Here is a 19,237-nt window from a genome sequence, read left to right as displayed (position 1 = left end):
TCCGCAGAATTCACAGTTTTAACGTCTTTCCATGCGAATTGAGTGAGGCAGCTGACTGCGGTTTCAGATACGGGACCTGCACCCACACATTGAGATGGAACCAGTTCAAATGCGGGGTCCCAGATTTAAATGGACACTAAAAGCATGGGTTGATATCAAGACAAAATGTGCCTGAGCATTGTGAGTGAGGCAAGTAACTTCAATATTAAAATGCAGATTAATTTTTGACTTGCTGCAATTGTTTGTGGATTTTACATCAACTTGTTTCCTAGATAATTGAACATTTTCTTTTCTTTTCTCTACCTGGCACACAGGGGTACAAAGACAAGTGCTCAGCTATGTCGCTAGCAGGGCCTCCTCAAGCCACCTCCAATGTGACAAAGCTACTCAAAGGGAAGTCCAAGCCAGTCCATCCCAAATGGGATTTCTATTGGGACCACAAGGAGCTGATGGGGAAGGAGTACCACACAAACAAGGTGGGAAGGGGACATTGCTTAAGACTTCAATCTCCATTCAGATTTTGGGATGCTTTAGCAGTACTTCTCTCATTAAAAGCCAGTATTTAAAAAGCCGTGGACACTCTGGCTGATATGCAGCAAGTGGAACAGCAGTTCAGATCCTAGAGAGGGTCAGAGCAGGGGCCTCACCTCCCTGTACCTCTCCAGCTCGGACATGAACGTTCTCTGGTAGAACAGTGCCTGCAGCTGCTCATGCACATAGTTGTGACAAAGTTCTTCAAAAGTAGCTGCTCGCTCCTTCTTCTGGTGTCGAGGGTTGTGGAAACCAGGGGTGTCCACCACCATGATGGAAGCCATGGAGAGGTGACTGGATGAAAAAGACCTGAGAAAACACAGTAAAAATAGTGTGGAAGCTTTAGACAAGAACATATCTGAGTCCTATTTGGTTAATTGAAATTATTTCCTTCCCCAACTGTAAATATTCTTTCCTCCTGTAACTATCATTCCAGGAGGCACTTTTAATCATTACAGTCCTATGACCCTAAGCAATAATAACACCACATTTAATATCTCAACAATGCCTAGTTGGTTGGCATATGTTTGTGTCTTTAAAACAGAGTGCTAATAACCACATAGCTACTGATATTTTCCTGTCCTTTAGAATTTGAACTTTATCCAAGTCCTCCTTGTTTTATTTATTACTGGTGACTGCTTCCAGCCTAGAACAGAAGATCTGGCATAGCTTGTTCCTGACCTGGACTAATAAACTTTTCACGGATGATGGGATGAGATGCCTCTTCTTAGGCAGCATACCTGAAATATGGAGTCCTCAGACCTAAGTCGTCTTAACTTTGGGTGGCAGGACTGGTCCTAAAGATGTTTAATTGAGCCACATTGACTACGTTACTGGCAGTTTTAAGTTCCAAAGTATCGACTGTAGGAAAATAAAAAGTGTGATATTGCTACTGTGGAAGAATGCTGGGGAAATGATTGAGGAAATGTATAACCACAAACGCGGAACGCAGCAAGTATGTTCTGAGGGAGAGACATACTGTAGGTCGCTGGGAGAGAAACCATCTTTCCAACAACTTCTTCCAAGTTTTGTTTCCATCCATGCCAAATACTTCAGATAAAAATAACTGTGGGAACATGACCTGGAGAAAGCTCTGTGGTTTTTTCAAATATCTATTTCTGAAAAGGTTGAGTTACTCTGCTCTCCTTCAGATGCATTGTTTTATGTCGTTTCCCATCTCGTCCTCCCGTGGCATGATACAACACGATTCGTAGAGCTGCACATTCTGCACATGGGTGAGATGTAAGAGCATGTACTTCTGTCAGATGGCAAATGCCAACTGAAGAAAATTGCTGAAAATAATTGGAGGGAAAAATGCTAGGCATTAGCATCCCGAAGTCTCCCTGAAAAATACAAGTTTGCAGGAAGAAACAAAAGTATTTTTAGAATTCACTTAAAGAATTTCCTATCAGCACCTTCCCCTAGCACCACTGACAAGTCCTGTGATTCTGAAATTATAGTACAAGTTGAAAGTGATTTAAATTCATGGTACCTCATCAACTCAGTGAGAGTCAGCACAATTTTTTTGACTGCATTGAAACATAAGTTTTCCACTGTGACATACTGTATCATTGTTGGAATGGCTTTACAGGCTTTGATGGGCTGGCTTGAAAAATAAAAACAAGTGAAACAAAGCTGGTGTTAAAGGGAACGGAGGAATACAAGACACATTCTCTGAGCTAATGAGTCATTATTCAGGATTTTAGACAGCCAGCAGCATTTTGCTCTTCCCTGAGATCTCAGAGAATCATCTTTGGACAGGCTGAAATAAATCAGAAGCAACAATCTGGAGTATTTCCAGTCACAGGATTGAATCTAGATTCTGGATTTGACAACTTGAGCTGTAAATCAGAATGAAAAACAAAGAGACTTCCGTGGCCTGATTCTTTTCTCTATTGTCTTGACTAGAGTTAGCCTTGATTTACACCAGGATAAGAAAGACAGGAACCAGTTCCCAGGATTCCTTCTTTTATAGCAGCTGCAGCATCGCTGCTGAGAAGCAAGTGGGAGATGGGATGGTGCAATTGGGGTTTCCAGGCCAGAAGGCAGCATTATAACTAACTGTTAGAAGCACCAGAAAGAGGCTGATTAAATGTCCAGTAATCATCAGCTGCTTTTGGAGTTGGATACAAACTCTATAATTCTTAAGAGCTAGCTCACAGCTCAGAGTCAAGCTTTTTATTAGAGAATGAATCCTACCAAGCAATCCGTATGGCTCAATCTTTGATTTCACAACCAGTTTATTACTCTGTACATACTGGTAACCTTGATTTCAATCCTGCAAAGTCACAACGATTATTAATAAGTAAACAAGCCAGTTCTCAACACCGCAGTGCTCCAGTGACTGTGTGGTCTACAGGGATATAAGGCGAGTGGAACTAACGAGGGGAACAGGCCCATCTGACTGTGGGGAATACTTCACCTCAGCAGAAAATGTGCTAATTGGATATTCCAGTTTCCGAGATGCACACTGGATATAAGAAACAGAACTGAATGTGTTTTTGTCATAGAAAAAACGAATCTGATTACCATCCTCTGGCTACCAAAATCCACATAAACATGACCATCAAAGAGGAGATTTCACATCCCCGGGATTAGGAAGGTTTGGAAGGCTTTGAACTAAAGGTAGGTATGAGTATGGGTAAACTGGTAAAATCTTAATTTTAATTTCATGTCACTTGTAAAATACTCAGTTCCGTAAGCCGTGGTTTGTGATATTGACAACTTGCACTTTCAGTTTTAATAAAATGAAATATTTTAAAATAGAAAGGATGCAATGTAGCTAAAAAGGGCAAACCATCTACAAAGTGGGACTCATAAGGGGGCTCCTGGAGGCAACACAAGAGCCTGAAGTCAAAGCTGATTTCCCGTAGTAGTAAGAAAAGGAGTTCTTTCCACCTAGGCCCATGAAGAATGCTTTGGAAAAGCAAGAAAAATCATGAAACTTCTCAGACTGACTCTGCGAAACTAGTAAGCACCAGTAAGTTGAAAAGAAGAGAGGTAGCACAGCAGCTAACAAAGCAGGGTCCTGGTCCGTGACTGGGGCTCCCACCAACCACCACAATGCAAAATACAAGTAATAAGAAGTGAGTGCTAGGCTGAGCAGCACAACTGGGAGCCTGGGGAGCAGAGGAAAGAACTCAAAAGAGTCCAAATAAGAATCAGAGAAACCTCTGAATGTTTGGGGCGCTTGCCTAACCTAGCAAAACATCCCTTCTACTCACTGTCTGGCCACAGCCCCGGCACTGCAGTTTGCTATCTGCTAAGGGCCACATGAGCTCTGTGTCGGATTTTTCAAGTGCTCTGTATCCACAGTTGAAACCAGATCTGCGAAAGCACTCGGCTCCCAGCACCTCCCAGTGGGACACTGATGGCCGGACTTTCCAACGCACTGAGCTCTTGGGAAAATCTGACTCCAATTCTGGGGGCTGAGTCCTTCTGAAAATTCTGGACTCGGGGTGGGATTTTTGAAAGCACTGACATGACCGAGGAGAAAGAGTTCCAATGACTTTTAGTAGGACTTATGCTCCTAGGAGGAGACGGGCAGATCCCTTTGCATGAGGGAGTGCGCCCGCCATTAGTTACCAGGGCTCACAATGCAGGGGTGATTTTAGACACCCAACTGTTGTTGGATGATCACAGCTCAGCCATAATTCAGACACTTTACCGTGTGCGTCTGGTCCGGAGATTGGCACCTCTCCTGTCGGAGGAGAGTCTGGCCAAAGCGGTGCTCAGCACAAGCCCTTCAGCTGGATCCCTCATGCTACACAGAGAACGGGCTGCCAGCCCTGCCTTCTCTGTCGGGGCCCCAGGACGCTGGGATTTGTCCCCCCTTGCCCCAGAGCCTTGGTGACCTGCCAAGCAGGCCGGAGGGGCCATCTGAGGACGGTTGAGAGTCAGGCCCTGGTCTGATGGGAGGGGGTGGAAAGTCGCTATTTATAGCTGGCTGGCTGAGCAGTGCCGATTCCAGCCTGAATGTTTGTCCTGTAATGTGGCTGGGGTATGGGGTTGTAATGCTAGTTAAGTGCCGTGATGCCCTGGTACCAGCTTTTATCATTGAAATCCAGACAAACAGATACAAAAATGACGAAGTCGCATGGTTATTTTTGAAAATCCGACCCAAGATATGGAGCGTCCTGCACACAAAGGAACCAAAACCGGCCGTGAGCAAGTAGCTGCTGCATTATGCTCCAGGAGCCTTTCCGCCTGCTTCTTCATCGCTGGGCGGCCAAACACGTCCCGTGGTGATGAGCAGAACGATCTATTGAGCACGCTGTAGTATCCTTTAAGAAGTTCATTCTTTGACTTTCTTCTGTTACAGAAATATTCTTCAGATAACCTTTCTGCAGCAACCGGGGACTACCTACCACGTGCATCTCTTCAGAGTGCGTTCGGCGAAGATTTCTCTTTATTAATGTCAGGGATGGGGAACATAAGGGACAAACATAATGGACATGAATCATTTCTATGTAGTTAAACATTGTTTATCAAGCATTCCGCTCTCTACTAGCCCCGGAGAGACTTATTTGTTTGTTCTCTTAATTGCCTGGCTTAGGAACACTCAATACCTGTTGATCAGAGAGACAACAGCAGCAAACAGTTCTTCATAGAGACCTGCAGCCATCCCCTCCACACATTCTACCCCCGTCATCTTGGGCCCTAGAGGATACAAAGAGGAAAGAGGACAGAAGAGCAAAGACACTGAATGATTTATTTTCAATCCTTTTTGATCTTCCGTAGACAGAATTGATAATAACTACATCACCTGCTCCTAATTCCTATGTCCAAGGCACTATATAAATCCATTTACACGAGGAATAAATATTTGCATGAGTGGCCCTGAACTGCTCCAATGTCTTACCTGATTTATATTTTGTAATAAAGGCTTTACAATATAGGGACTGATCTCTCAAACTCTTACTCACGCAAGTATATCCTACCAGAGTCAACAGACTGCACTCCAGTCAGTAAGGACTACTCATATGAGAACGGGCTGGTTCTTAATCTGCATGAAATCAGAGAGCGAGACACACACACACACACACACACACACACACACACACACACACACACACACTCTAAACCTGCCTTCCGGAATTAGCTCCATTCATTCTTCTGTTCATTCCAATTATGCACTGGTTCATTAATGCTACCAGACCATATATTTATGCTTGCTCTTCACTGAGCTAGCCCTGTAAATGCCATACAGCATGTTACCCACATTTTCTCTAGAAAGACGCAGGCTTTTGCAACAAATCTGCAGTGCTGCTTCATGCAGGAGCATGATGAAGAGAGGCTACCTTTACATACTGACTTTTGTTTTTTTGATAGCTCTTAAAACATTTTACATTCTTCCTTTAACCCTGGAACCTGAGCTGGTTGCTAGGAAACAAATAGCCTCCTAGCACCTTTCTCAAATATGACAGTCCTTTCCATGGCAGATGTCAGAGTCTGAGAACCGTGAACACTGGCTGCAAACACACAAAGGGGAAAAACAACTTTCAAAAGGAAAATATCACCAAAAGAAGGGAGAAAAATAAAACAGACACACTGAAATCAGAGGGATGCTGGCTGTGAATTACACTCAGTGCCCAGATGTCAGCGGGGAGCAACACATTCTTGGCTTCTCAGCCAAATGATTTCCACTTGCTACTTAAAAATACTTGACATTTACAATTCAAATAACTATTTGTTAGGACTGATGCTCCCCTCCTCCTCTGCTGCTTTTCAGCCTCCTTGCAGGAAATAGTTGGCAAGTGCATGTTCAATAGTTCTCCTGTTGGTTTCAGCACAATGCAAAATTGTTACAAAAATACACAAATTGCCCCGTGAGTGACAAAAGAAACGACAAAGGTGTGGCAGCTTGCTGGTCTTGGGAAAGGCATTAGCCTGTTTTGGAGTGTCACTGCCTCATTTGCCTGTTCTGTTCAGGTAGTGATGTTTCCTCTTGTGGCAGACAAAGAAAAGTGCGAATGACATGCCGATCATGCAGATGGCAAGGACATAGCCTAGTCCAAGGGATTCGAATGACTTTGGAGATGTTCAACACATCTGATAATGCAGATGGCGGAACAAATATCATCTAGCTCACCCTAATTTACAGGAGAAGTCGGGTGTGCCCATGCTAGCTATGCTCCAGCAGGATCTCGCTTGCAAAATGGAGCAGAGTCTCATTGGAACAGGGTCTCTCTGACAAATGTGTCTTCGCTTTGCAAATAGATTGATTTTTAGACCATGTTACTTGACTTTCCTTGCAGTGGGATTGTAGGATTAATTATCTTAAGATGCTCTGAAGAAGTGACATGTAGGATCAGTATTATAAACTGGGGACAATTACATTAATTATCTTTAAAAAATTCTCTAATATAACTATGTTTAAAGGATCACAGCACTGGTGAGAGATGGGTGAAGTATATCTCTCGAGAACACTCCGCAAATACTCTAACTATTCCTTGGTCAAGTCAAGAACAATACACAGGGCAATATTTCCACATCAATTATACTTAAAGGAAAGGGTGGAAAAGTCTGATACCAGCATTTCGTTCTTCATCTTTGCTCAGCCGACTTGTTCCAGATGTGACCTGTTCTATTATCTGTTTCAGATGGTGCTTGAAGACTGCTGTTGTGAGCTCCTCAAAATCGCAGCCCAGTACATCTGCAGCATTGTTAGCCCACTCAAATTTCATGAACTGCTTCCTGCCAACTGACAAGAGAGGAGAAAAGACAATAGAATCACACAAAACAAGCCAGAAGATCACAAACAGCTGCATCTGACTGCCTTCCATTCCCAACCCATGTCCACCCATAGGTACAGAAAGCAAACCTATCATTTACCATGGAAAGGGTGGAATGGGGTGGAAGAACATCCTGGGTCATCCTCCTGGTGAGACCTATTTACTCTTTCCCCACCAAGCAAAGAAGGATTTCACCCTTCCCTGAATACATAAATTGTTCCTCGCATTCAACTTTCAAACCCCTACCCCACTGCCTTCACTGACCTCAGAATAAGATGGACACGGTCACATGCTAAGGGAAGGTTCTGGAAAGAATTCATCCAGATGAAAACAGGCAAAAAAAAAAAAAATCCCGACCCTCTGACCTGAATATTTTCTGAGCATGGAATGAGAGCCTGCCTACCTCACATTCATGTTTTGAGATACATTATGGTGATGAATGCTCAGGTAAAGGCTATAAATAAATGTTCTTGTTTTCACCTTGAAACTGTGGTTACCATTAATAATTTTACGTTTTGCCTAATTGCCATTATCTTGTTATTCCCTGCACCCGGTGGAGAGAACACTACAAATACCACAGAAACATTAATTACTCACAAATAACAATGGTAAAGATTTTAGCGGTGACCAAGTAACAAAAGAAATGGGGCAGATGGTCGTAGGCTATAACAGTGGCACACTAAACAAAGATAGGGAAAAATCTGCAAATGCAAGGTCATGTGATCTGGAAATGATTTTTCGATAGAAAGTACTTTAAAATAAATTGCTGCTCAGGTGTAATATGGCAGAGCTAATTAGTTACAACATGATGGAACCCATTCATAAAGAATACAGAGTAGAATAAAACTGATTGCTATAATTAGGCTTAATTTCACCTCCACGGAGTGCTTTATATTGTAGAACCTGTATTTATAGTTGGAGCTGCAGCAAACCCACGCATATTTGAAATGCTGGAAAGAAGCACCACCTCCAGACTATGGCACATCCTGCAGTTTTCCCTGTAGCCTCACATCTAGCGGAGACACTGCTCTTTGATCTAATCCCAGTGCCTACAGAGGGGCATGTGTGCCAACTGCAAAGGGCAGCACCATTCAGTCTGGGAAGAATCACTGCTTGTGCGTTTGTGTTTTAAAAGGCTTAAGTAGGTCTCTGCGCTGGGGGCAAGTGTGGAGCTTGAAAAGGCTTGGGAGAGTGGGAGGAAAGGGAATTGGCGAGGAGCAAAGTGTGCCAGAACTTCCTCAGCTCAGCACAGCAGACAGGAATGCTAAAGAAAAGCAGGTATCAGAGGGGGAGCCGTGTTAGTCTGGATCTGTAAAAAGCAACAGAGAGTCCTGTGGCACCTTATAGACTAACAGATGTATTGGAGCATAAGCTTTCGTGGGTGAATGCCCACTTCATCGGACGCAAGACCCACGAAAGCTCATGCTCCAATATCTCTGCTAGTCTATAAGGTGCCACAGGCCCCTCCGTTGCTTTTTACAGAAAAGCAGGCTGCTTGTTATTCATATTTACGTGTCAGTGCTCAAGTTACTGTCCCAGCTCAGTGGCAAGGAACTGAGCTCCGGGAACAAACTGGGAGCACTGAGCTCTGCCACGGAGACTAGGGAGGAACGTGGCACTGGAATCAGCTAGAGAAGATACTGTAGCAAGCCAGTGGCAACCTAGGTTGCTTTCTGTCACTGTACCACACACTGTAGCTGCTTGGAATGTCACAGAGACAGCTGGGATTAGACTCAGGCCTCCCTCCACCATCCCAGGACCTGTTCCCTTTGAGTTACTGAAGAAGTTCCTTTATAAGATCAGTATACAATCTATGACACACAGCTGAGCAAGTCCAACTCTGTCCAGTAGAGGACAGTTGTGCATTTACCTTATACTGCAGTAGGCTATGCCAAATTCCTCCCTGGGGAAAGTCCAAGGAGAAACCAATAGAATTATACCAGGGAGGAACTGGGCCAGTCTTTAAAAAAATTATTAGATCAGTTTCTTCAGGAAGGATTGAGCAGGAGCCAATGGCTGGGAGAGGAAAAGAGGACCAAGCTGCCATGGCATCATAATCCAATGCCAGGACAGCGGCTGGCATCGCCGGACGTAGCCATCAGCCGGGCACATTCTAGAACATCAGTAAGACAATCTGTGCCAAGGATCATGGGCTCAAGCAAATCCAGTGACTAGCTCAGTCACCTGGCTACAATGGATGGTCAGGGCCAGAGTCTGCACTCAGTTGCCCTGGTGTAACTCAGAAGTCATGCCACTGATTTCAGCAGCGTTACTCTGGATTTACATCAGCATAACTAACTGGGAGAAGACTTTGACCCACAGTTGGTTATTAATTACAAGCTCATTTAAATGGTTTTAATTACTTAAAGCTTTTTCAAAGATTGTAATGAGCACTGAAGCGTGTTAAAGAAAAATGGTCACCTCTTGCAAAAAATAAAATCCAAGTTCCAGCTTCTCGGATGGCACTGAAAGCCGAGTCCCGCTGAGGATGTGACAAGCATCTCTCGGAAGGCAAACCAAGATGACCAGGTGAACAGGGCCCAAGAAGGCCTCTAAGCATCACGTCCAATGACACAATGCTAACGTTCCTGGGGAGAAGAGCCCTCAGCATTGATAATAAGCAAAACGTGTTTCCTGCTCTAAGTGCAGCCTTGACAGGAAGGTTTGGGAGAACTGGCAAAAGATGCTCTGACTCAGTGGGGTTTGTCTATTGCCACCCAGCCAGCTCCAGTTACAAGGCGGGTTTAAAAAACACACACACAGAGTAGGACTGCAGTTGTAAAAATAACAGGGGTGAGTGTGCTTCTGAATTCTGTTTTCCAGATAATTTAAGAGAAATCTGAACAATGGAAGTAGGATACTGGCTGGAAACCAAAGACCTTCCTCTATTTAAACTATGCCAGTCAGACGCAGACCAGCAAAACTGACAAAAATCCAAGTCAGACATTTTATGCATCTTTTTTTGTCTATTTTGTAAAGTTTTTAATGTCAAGGGTTAATATTACATTTTCCATTCTCCGGCCTCTTTAAAAAATCATTTTTCAGAAATACAGGTCTCTGCTCTGAAACGGTCTTGGAGATACACGCAGCCACAACAACCGGAAATCCGACCAGCCTTTGACTATTTTTGAAGTGCTGAGCACAGGTGCCCACAAACAGAAATAATACACGGCTGCCGGCTGAGCCTGGGTGCTGCTGACTCTCAGTAGCCCAGGAGATGGTGAGTTTCCCACGAACACTAGCTCTGTGTGAGTTAACAGACCTGGCAGATGCTAGAATGCATTCGCATTACTGCCATCATCGTTATTCCATATGAATCCTGACATCCCCTCATTCACTGGGACTCTGCATTACTTCTGTCCCCCACCCCCAGCTCTATTTTCAGGTCTTAAGTGGGACTTAATAGGGACACAGGGCTCGTGATGGCCCCTCTGCGCAGGAGCTAATTCCACCCAGAAAGCTTTCTGCTGGTGCATTGGAAGGGATCTGGAATACTAGATACCAAACCCTGCCACCTCTGATCTGGAGCTGAACTTGGAGGCCATCACTGCTAAAAATAAAATAAAATATATAAACTACATAAAAACTAGAATTTGCTTTTTAAAGTTCCCAGCTAGTTTACTAGCCACCAATTACTGTAGATCTTGTGCATTTATTAAGACAGCAACCGAAGTGTTCTCTATTTCTGATGTTAGCAGTTTTACTGAGGTGTCCCTCAGCTTTAGGCAATGCATTTAAAGCCAGTCCTTTGGGTTCTCATTCCAGGGCCCAGATGTTCACAGTGGCTAGGGGCTGGGATTGCAGTCCCATTGCGGAGTGACACCAATGGGTCCGTGTGCCAACCGAGAAGTTAATTAGCCCTTAAAGTCCTCCTTGTAACCAACCTCTCCAAGCAACCCCCATCCCCTTTTACTAAGAATCCCAAACCCCCACTTAGCTGCCAAGCATCTTGTCTTTCTTTGATCTGTCCCTGCCCCAGAGAGCTTACAATAGGAATATATGCTGAATATTGTCTATATTTAGAGCCCTATATCCATTATTTTTACCTCTGATCGCAATAACAATAATAAATAAATAAAATAATAAATAGTATAGCATTTTTCCTTAATCATTTGAAAATTTCCATTGGCATTAATGGAAGTTTGGGTTGAGTAAGGATTGCAGGATTTGGTCCTTAGTTAATGGCGCATTGTAATTACACACTTCTAGATGTAAGTGATTTCTCCGACTGGTCGTGCTCCTAATGGCTTTTTCCGATGGTTCACACGTCTATTAATTTAAAACCACTAATTTTCAAACCTAGCAAAGTCACCGTTTGCCTTCAGCACAGCCAGCTGCACACTACAGCCTCAATCCTGCAAAGACTCAGGCATGTCCTTTCTGCACTGCGAGTGGTCCCATTGATTTCAAGGAATCATAGAACAGAACCACAGAATCATAGAAACATAGGGCTGAAGAGCCTCGAGGGGTCATCTATTCCATCATCCTGCTTAAGCACACCATATAGACAGCAACTCAACAATACGTGTGCAGGTGGCTCAAACCTCCAAAGAGATTCTGCCTTTGGGCAGAGACTAAGCAAGGAAAATGTCAAGCCCAAAGGAAATTATTTTCCAAAAGTTCAGAGTGAGTGAAGACAGGGGGGTTGAATTGCAATTCTAACGATCTAGTAGTTGCTGCTAGCAAAGGCTAAAATAGCATTTTCTTGCATAGTTTAAGAGCTTCAGAAGACTGAACTAACAGATGTGTTTATGTAAGCTGATGAGCTCACGATCGATCCCTTCAAATTCAGGATTGTCTTATTCAAGCTCAACAATGATTGCAGTCCCCACAGCCCTGGAGGGCATAGTGCTGTGGTCTCCCACAGCAAATAAAGCTGACATATATTTTCAATGACAATTATTTATATGCAACAACAGTGATTCCATCTTAATGATTAAAATCCATAAGGAGGCAAAATGCAGACTACATCCTTTCAGAATTGACAAATATATATGCGTCTGTGACAGCAAGCTGGCAGGAAAACAGAGAAGATGCGCTGGAATGGACAGAAAAGGAAAGAGACGGACAAAGTCAAAACAACAAGGAGTCTGGTGGCACCTTAAAAACTAACAGATTTATTTGGGAATAAGCTTTCGTGGGTAAAAACCTCACTTCTTCGGATGCATAGAGTGAAAGTTACAGATACAGGCATTAACTTTCACTCTATGCATCCGAAGAAGTGAGGTTTTACTCATGAAAGCTTGTGCCCAAATAAATCTGTTAGTCTTTAAGGTGCCACCAGACTCCTTGTTGTTTTTGTAGATACAGACTAACACGGCTACCCCCTGATACAGGGACTTATCATTGCTGTAAAGGATATATTAGACTAGGCTTTTCCATAAACTGTGGCCAGAAAGTGAATGCAAAAGGAAAGGGAAGGAATGACTCAGACCAGGTAGAAGATAGAGTGTGGACAATTAGCAAAGCACAGTCAAGAGGATCTCTCCATTCTTCTCTGTGCACATTTCTTTCTCACTTATTTTTGATTCTGATAAAGCTCCAAACATCCAGGCATGCACTCTGAGTGTGGGGGCAGTGGCTAGACTCCGTTCAAGCTGTAGAATGTTAACTCTGCCCAGGGGATGCAGAACACAGAGGGCTGGATTCCCTTCGCAGCCAAACTAGGAAGGGGCACTTGCTAGGATCTGTGACAAGGACTTTCAGTGAGACTTAGGCTACGTCAGTTACGCAACACTGAATGGCAACACATCTAAATACCTTTAACTATCAGGCCTACATGCATCTGACGCGGTGGGTATTCACCCACGAAAGCTTATGCTCCAATAAGTCTGTTAGTCTATAACAGGGGTCGGCAATGTTCGGCACGCGGCTCGCCAGGGTAAGCACCCTAGCGGGCCGGGACAGTTTATTTACCTGCTGACGCGGCAGGTTTGGCTGATCGCGGCCCCCACTCGCCGCGGTTCGCCATCCCGGGCCAATGGGGGCGGCAGGAAGCGGCGCGGGCCGAGGGATGTGCTGGCCACGGTTTCCCGCCGCCTCCATTGGCCCGGGACAGCAAACCGTGGCGAGTGGGGGCTGCGATTGTCCTAACCTGCCGCGTCAGCAGGTAAATAAACTGGCCCGGCCCACTAGGGTGCTTACCCTGGCCAGCCGTGTGCCGAACGTTGCCGACACCTGGTCTATAAGGTGCCACAGGACTCTGTCGCTTTTTATCAGGCCTACGTGACTTCCTCAATTGAAGCGAGTCTTCTAACTCTACATGCAGTGCCTTAACCATAAGGCATCCTTCTTTCCATATTTCAGTTCCTCTTTCAAACATCCTTTCTAGCACTCACACCCTTGCATAACAACACTGAAAGGTACAAGACTTGCTTCCCAGGATGCCTGAGTTAACCAGACTTGAATGTCCTAGTAAGCATGAGAGAGCTGTTCACAAGCCAAGCACCAGATAAATCTCTCTTCAAATTGAAACCTGCAAACTCTGTGCAGTTCTGCTTAGCGTCCTCTTCTGGAAACGAAGGGGTAAATGGACAGATAAGCACAATGATGTACTGTATGCAGTGTTGTTGTAGCCGTGCTGGTCCCAGGACAGATAAGTACAATGTTTATCTTGACATGACATAAGATGGCTGCCTCACGTGAGATACTTTGGAAATATTTGGATTTCTTTCCAGGCCTGCTTTCTGCTGCTTCGTAAGTAAGATCTTGCAGCTACCTAAGAGGGAAAACTCTAAACCTTCTTAAAATGAGATAGAAGCTGTTGCTCTATAATGCACACATTGTTTGAGGTTAGGGAAATGTTACTAAGTTATTAATATACACCAGCTACTCTCTACTTCATGCTCAGATTCTCTCTCTGGAGACTGTTCTAAGAACATATCTGAATAAACGTTAAATAATTTCTGAGATACTCTTCATACTGCTATTACTTTTCACACTGAAAAATATTCCTTAAATGGCACATCAACTTTACTTGATTGACATATCCTGAATAAGCAAATTAACATTCACGAAAAAATCCTCATAGAAATCCTGATTTGTTTGGTACTTTTTTCCATGCATTGTGCCTATTGATTTGTTAAGCAATTTTCCTTTCTATTTTCAGCCTGCTCTGTGTAGTGCTAAGCAGGCTTTTTCCACTTCATAAATTATAAATAAAAACAGCAGTGTGCAGTCACCTTGGTATGTAATCCACCTATTGTACAACATCTGAACTTCAGCACGTAGAAGGTAATTATTTCAGCCTGTTTAATATTTAAGAGAGGCAATAGGAAGCGACACTGTCAGTATGATGCTTGTTTACATGCATGCGCACACACAGCGTGTACACCAGAGTGGTAAAATAGCAATTAAATTCTACCATATACCATAGAACAGGCCAAGTGACATTCCCATAGTATAGAATCGAGGTCCATGACTCACATTAGCTTTGTTTGTTTCTGTTGTTTGAAAAAGTTGTTATTATTATTATTAAATCCCAGGAATGGCACTTCTTTGGTTATGTAATAACAGCATAACCCAGTGGTCTCCAAGTAACCTAGAAGGCCATATGGCAAAGTTACGGGGAAAACCCAGATGATTCAGAGGTGACTGGACTTGGAGTTATTTTTTCTGCCTTATGCAAGTGGGACTTGTCTAATAAGATTCCATCACATTTAACCTTTCCTTAATGCTAAATCCCCATTGCATTGAGCTCTGGCATTAACAGCACATGGTGGAGCAGCAAAACGATGATGCTAATCTGGGCAGGTTTTGGGAGCACTGATAGAGTGGTGTTTCTATAGCACTGCGGCGAAGTCATTCCACGTATTCCTGGGAGAAGCTAAACCCAGTGGTACCATCCTTGTTACTCACAACCTTCTTCCTTCACTTCCCTGGAATCAGGTTGGCTCTGATTCTCGTCTCACAGCAGGAACCTGCCAGTTCATGCCGCTAGTGAGGGGTGAGTTACTCTTGAAGACAATGAAAATGGAACAAACGGTGACCAGTCCGGGGACAAGAGCAGGAATTTTGAGATGTAAATCCAAGAGAAACATATTAATAGAGAGTATCAGAGGGGTAGCCGTGTTAGTCTGGATCTGTAAAAGCAGCAAAGAGTCCTGTGGCACCTTATAGACTAACAGACATATAGGAGCATGAGCTTTCGTGGGTGAATGCCCACTTCTTCGGACATGCATCTGACGAAGTGGGTATTCACCCACGAAAGCTTATGCTCCTATACGTCTGTTAGTCTATAAGGTGCCACAGGACTCTCTGCTGATATTAATAGAGAGTGCACCTCAAGCATCTACCAGTCAGCCTGATTTAACACCCTACGCTGCTCAAACCGCCTGTGGAAACTCATGGAGCAGCACTGAAAGTTCAAAGGCAACGTCTGTTCCTTAGACAGGGCACTTGACGGATGAGAACAGCTGTCTTAAAGCCAATTGTTTCGCTGCTCCCACTGTCATGCATCCTCAGAAGCCTCTGCATACACTGAGTTCATCTTAACTCCATAGGCAGCCTGGCCGGGACGGGCTGGGGGGAATGGTGGGCAGCAATTGGGTATTTCAAGCTGTACCTGGTGTGCCTGTGATGGAAGTGGATAATTGCATCAGAAGGAAGTACGCAGAGCTGCATCACTTTGTTCAGTGGTGAAAACACCAGCCTTCCCAGCCACCTGCTTTATACCCCCTGCAGTTCCTGCAGTTCACCCCACCAACAATGTATTGACTTAATAATTGTTAATTAAGAGCCCTGAGACACCAGGAGTTAGTCACGAACATGCACGCCTCACATTTCCACTCTAATCAGTGCATGTGGGAAACAATTAAGGGAAATGAGAACGTGCTTGGGGAACCAAACACCTCGCTACCAGTCTATTAGAGGAAATTCAGCCTAATTAAGAGCAGAGACAGCAAGTGGGAGATGGGAATCCCACTGAGAACCAAGAAAGCAGGGAGAGCTCTGAGAAGCTGCTGCCCAGTGAAACATCCGCTTTGTGTACATAACTTTTCCTTAATTCCCCATACCTAGGGAAGGTCAGGCAGACCACTGTACTATTTCTCTTCTGCAGACTAAACAAACCCAGTTTTTTCAATCATCTTCCACGGGTCATGTTTTCTAGACCTTTCATCATTTTTGTTGCTCATCTCTGGACTTTTTCCAATTAGTCCACATTTTTCCTGAAAGATGGCACCCAGAACTGGACACAATACTCCAGTTGAGGCCATATCAGTGCAGAGTAGAGCGGAAGAATTACTTCTCATGCCTTGCTCACAACACTCCTGCTAATACATCCCAGAATGATGTTCCCTTTTCTTTGCAACAGTGTTACACTGTTGACTCATATTTAGCTTGTGATCCACTATGACCCCCAGATCCCTTTCCGCAGTACCCCTTCCTAGGTAGTCATTTCCCATTTTGTATGTGTGTAACTGATTGTTCCTTTTTAAGTAGAGAACGTTGCATTTGTCCTTATTGAATTTCACTTGCACTTGCAACCCCTCCTACCTTGGTATTGTCAGCAAACTTTATAAGTGTACTGTCTATACTATTATCAAATCATTGATGATGATATTGAATAGAACCAGATCCAGAATGGATCCGTGCAGGACCCCACTCGATATGCCCTTCAGCTTGACTATGAACCACTAATAACTACTGTTTTCCAACCATTTATGCACCCACCTTACAGCAGCTCCATCTAGGATGTATTTCCCTAGTTTGTTTATGAGACAGTCATGTGAGATAGCATCAAAAGCCTTACTAAAGTCAAGATATACCACATCTACCACTCCCCCCCCATCCACACAAGTACATAAAATTAAGACAAGAAGCAATGGGCTTAAATTGCAACAAGGGAGGTTTAGGTTGGACATTAGGAAAAACGTCCAGTCAGAGTGGTTAAGCACTGGAATAAATTGCCTAGGGAGGTTGTGGAATCTCCATCATTGGAGATTTTTAAGAGCAGGTTAGACAAACACCTGTCAGGGATGGTCTAGATAATTAGACCTGCCATGAGTGCAGGGGACTGGCCTAGATGACCTCTTGAGGTCCCTTCCAGTCCTATGATTCTATGATGTTATAGGGATGGGATGCAAATGGGCCACATACCCAGCTAGTGCAAATCAGCCACAACTCCACTGACATTAACAGGGCCAGATCCCCAGCTGGTGTAAATCACCACAGCCCTATTAAATTCAACGCCGATTTACGCCAGCTGGAGATCTGGCTCACTATGTGGACGAGGGAAAGCGAGGGCAGGAGACATATCTGAAAAGGAACGGCGAGGACCAGAGTCTCGATAAATGGAATTCTGGTCGCTGGGGCTTGGCTGTACCAGGCCAGCAAAAGCGTGTGCATATGCACCGCAGAAGCAGTATGACATTCCCAGCAGACACTGCTGCCTGCGTGAGTCACCCTCCCCACACCCAGCAGCCTTCCAGAGCCCTGCATCAGGGCACCTCGAGCACCATGCACTGCATGCTGGACTCTGAAGGCTTTTGATTAACTGGCCTATGGGCAGAAACGGTGTCTATTCCAATCAAGTTTCAGAGTTGGCTTAACTTGACTGAAACCCCCCTGAGCATCCAGCAAGGCTGCACCCATGGCCAGCTCAGACGATCTTAAAGGTGATAACTCATGTATGTGAGGCATTCAGGGGAGGAGTGTTCATGAAGCGAACTGGAGTGGAAAACACATAGTTTTGCCAGCATAGAAAGGGCCATCGTTTGTACATTTCCACCGGTTTCCTCTGCGATTGTTCATGGTTGCTGCATTTGTTGTGCTGGCTGCACTTAGATGCCATTGCAAAGAATGTTGCATAAAACAGTAACTGAACAGACAAGTAACACCAGAGTGTGGCAGGGGAGTGGTGGAGGTTTTATCAGCCCCTGTGTGGAATGAGCTGCTTCACTCACTCTCCCCTGGCCGGCCATTCATGCCAATAAACCTTCTGGTTCTGAGAGGGCTCAGAGGGTAACTGGGCAATCAGCCCTCTGCTTTTAGTGTCATGGGGGGCTGCTTTGCCACCTTCCCTAGAGGAGGATGCTGGGAGGAGCAGTGAGGGGACATGGCCGGGTCCAGCAGACTGTGTAACCCAGCGTCTAGTGAGCTTGGCACTTGGAGGGGGCTCAATCCAGATGAGACTCAGGTAACGGTGAGTTGGGAGAAGCAGCCAGAGCAGTCACCAGGCCTTATATCAGTGCCCCTGACACGGGGGTGGGACGGCCCTTGGCTTCGTGGCACAGGCGTGCAGCGTGGGGGACACTGTCAGACCCCGCACTGCTGCTGGAAGGCCAGGCAGCTTCTGTGCCCAAGAGCCCTTCACTCGGCAGTGCCGGTTAAGAATGGTGCGACCTTTTCTTGCTGATTCAGGGGGCTTGCCCCCTTGAGCTGGGATCTCTGTGCTGCACCTTGAGGGGGGCTTGCCCCCCTTGAGCTGGGATCTCTGTGCTGCACCCAGAAACGGAGGGCTGCAGCTGCTGCTCATTAAGTGGAGTTTCATACCAAAAGCGACTCCCGCCCGTGCTCCAGGACCTGCACAGGCTGCCATGAGGAAACCCAGGAGTTGGTTATATGAGAGACGCTTTCCTCCCTGTGCCATAATCCATGGATAGAGTCCACAGAGGGGCTTGAGATGGAGCATCCTCCACAGAGGAGAGAGGGAGGTGCTGGCCCAGCATTTACGGGGTGGGGTCCTTGACCCTGGAACCCACTCCACTCCCGTGGTCTGGGAGACGGACTCTGGTAGCTCACAGGCCAGACTGCAATGCCCATCTCAGGAACTTGGGGATGGAGCAGCGATAGGATGGCTCCTGGGGAGGGGTGGGTTTATTTTACTATTCTGCTTCTGTACTCACGGCTAGAGTGGGACCGGCAGTCCCCGGGGTCATTTCATTCTAAACAGCACAGGACATGAAGAGGGACCTGCAGCCTGTAAGGGGCACTCGCTATGTTTCAACCCCCCAGCTAACTAGTACAATGTC

General features: G+C 45.1%; 1 protein-coding gene across 5 annotated transcripts in view; it reads right to left on the bottom strand.

Annotated features, from left to right (window-relative positions):
* MYO18B (myosin XVIIIB) overlaps positions 1-19,237 on the bottom strand; it is a 203,156-nt gene that overhangs the window by 124,966 nt on the left and 58,953 nt on the right. For all 5 annotated transcript variants that reach the window (XM_054006610.1, XM_054006612.1, XM_054006608.1 and 2 more), the window contains 3 exons: positions 7,064-7,234; positions 5,100-5,190; positions 648-840 (listed from right to left, as the gene is read on the bottom strand). In XM_054006610.1, coding sequence (XP_053862585.1) covers positions 648-840; positions 5,100-5,190; positions 7,064-7,234 — 455 coding nt within the window. The remainder of the gene's footprint in view (positions 1-647; positions 841-5,099; positions 5,191-7,063; positions 7,235-19,237) is intronic.

Source organism: Malaclemys terrapin, chromosome 16, assembly GCF_027887155.1.
Source record: "Malaclemys terrapin pileata isolate rMalTer1 chromosome 16, rMalTer1.hap1, whole genome shotgun sequence".
Classification (NCBI taxonomy): domain Eukaryota; kingdom Metazoa; phylum Chordata; order Testudines; family Emydidae; genus Malaclemys; species Malaclemys terrapin.
Note: the sequence above shows the minus strand (reverse complement) of the source record. Positions and strands in the feature narration are given on the sequence as shown.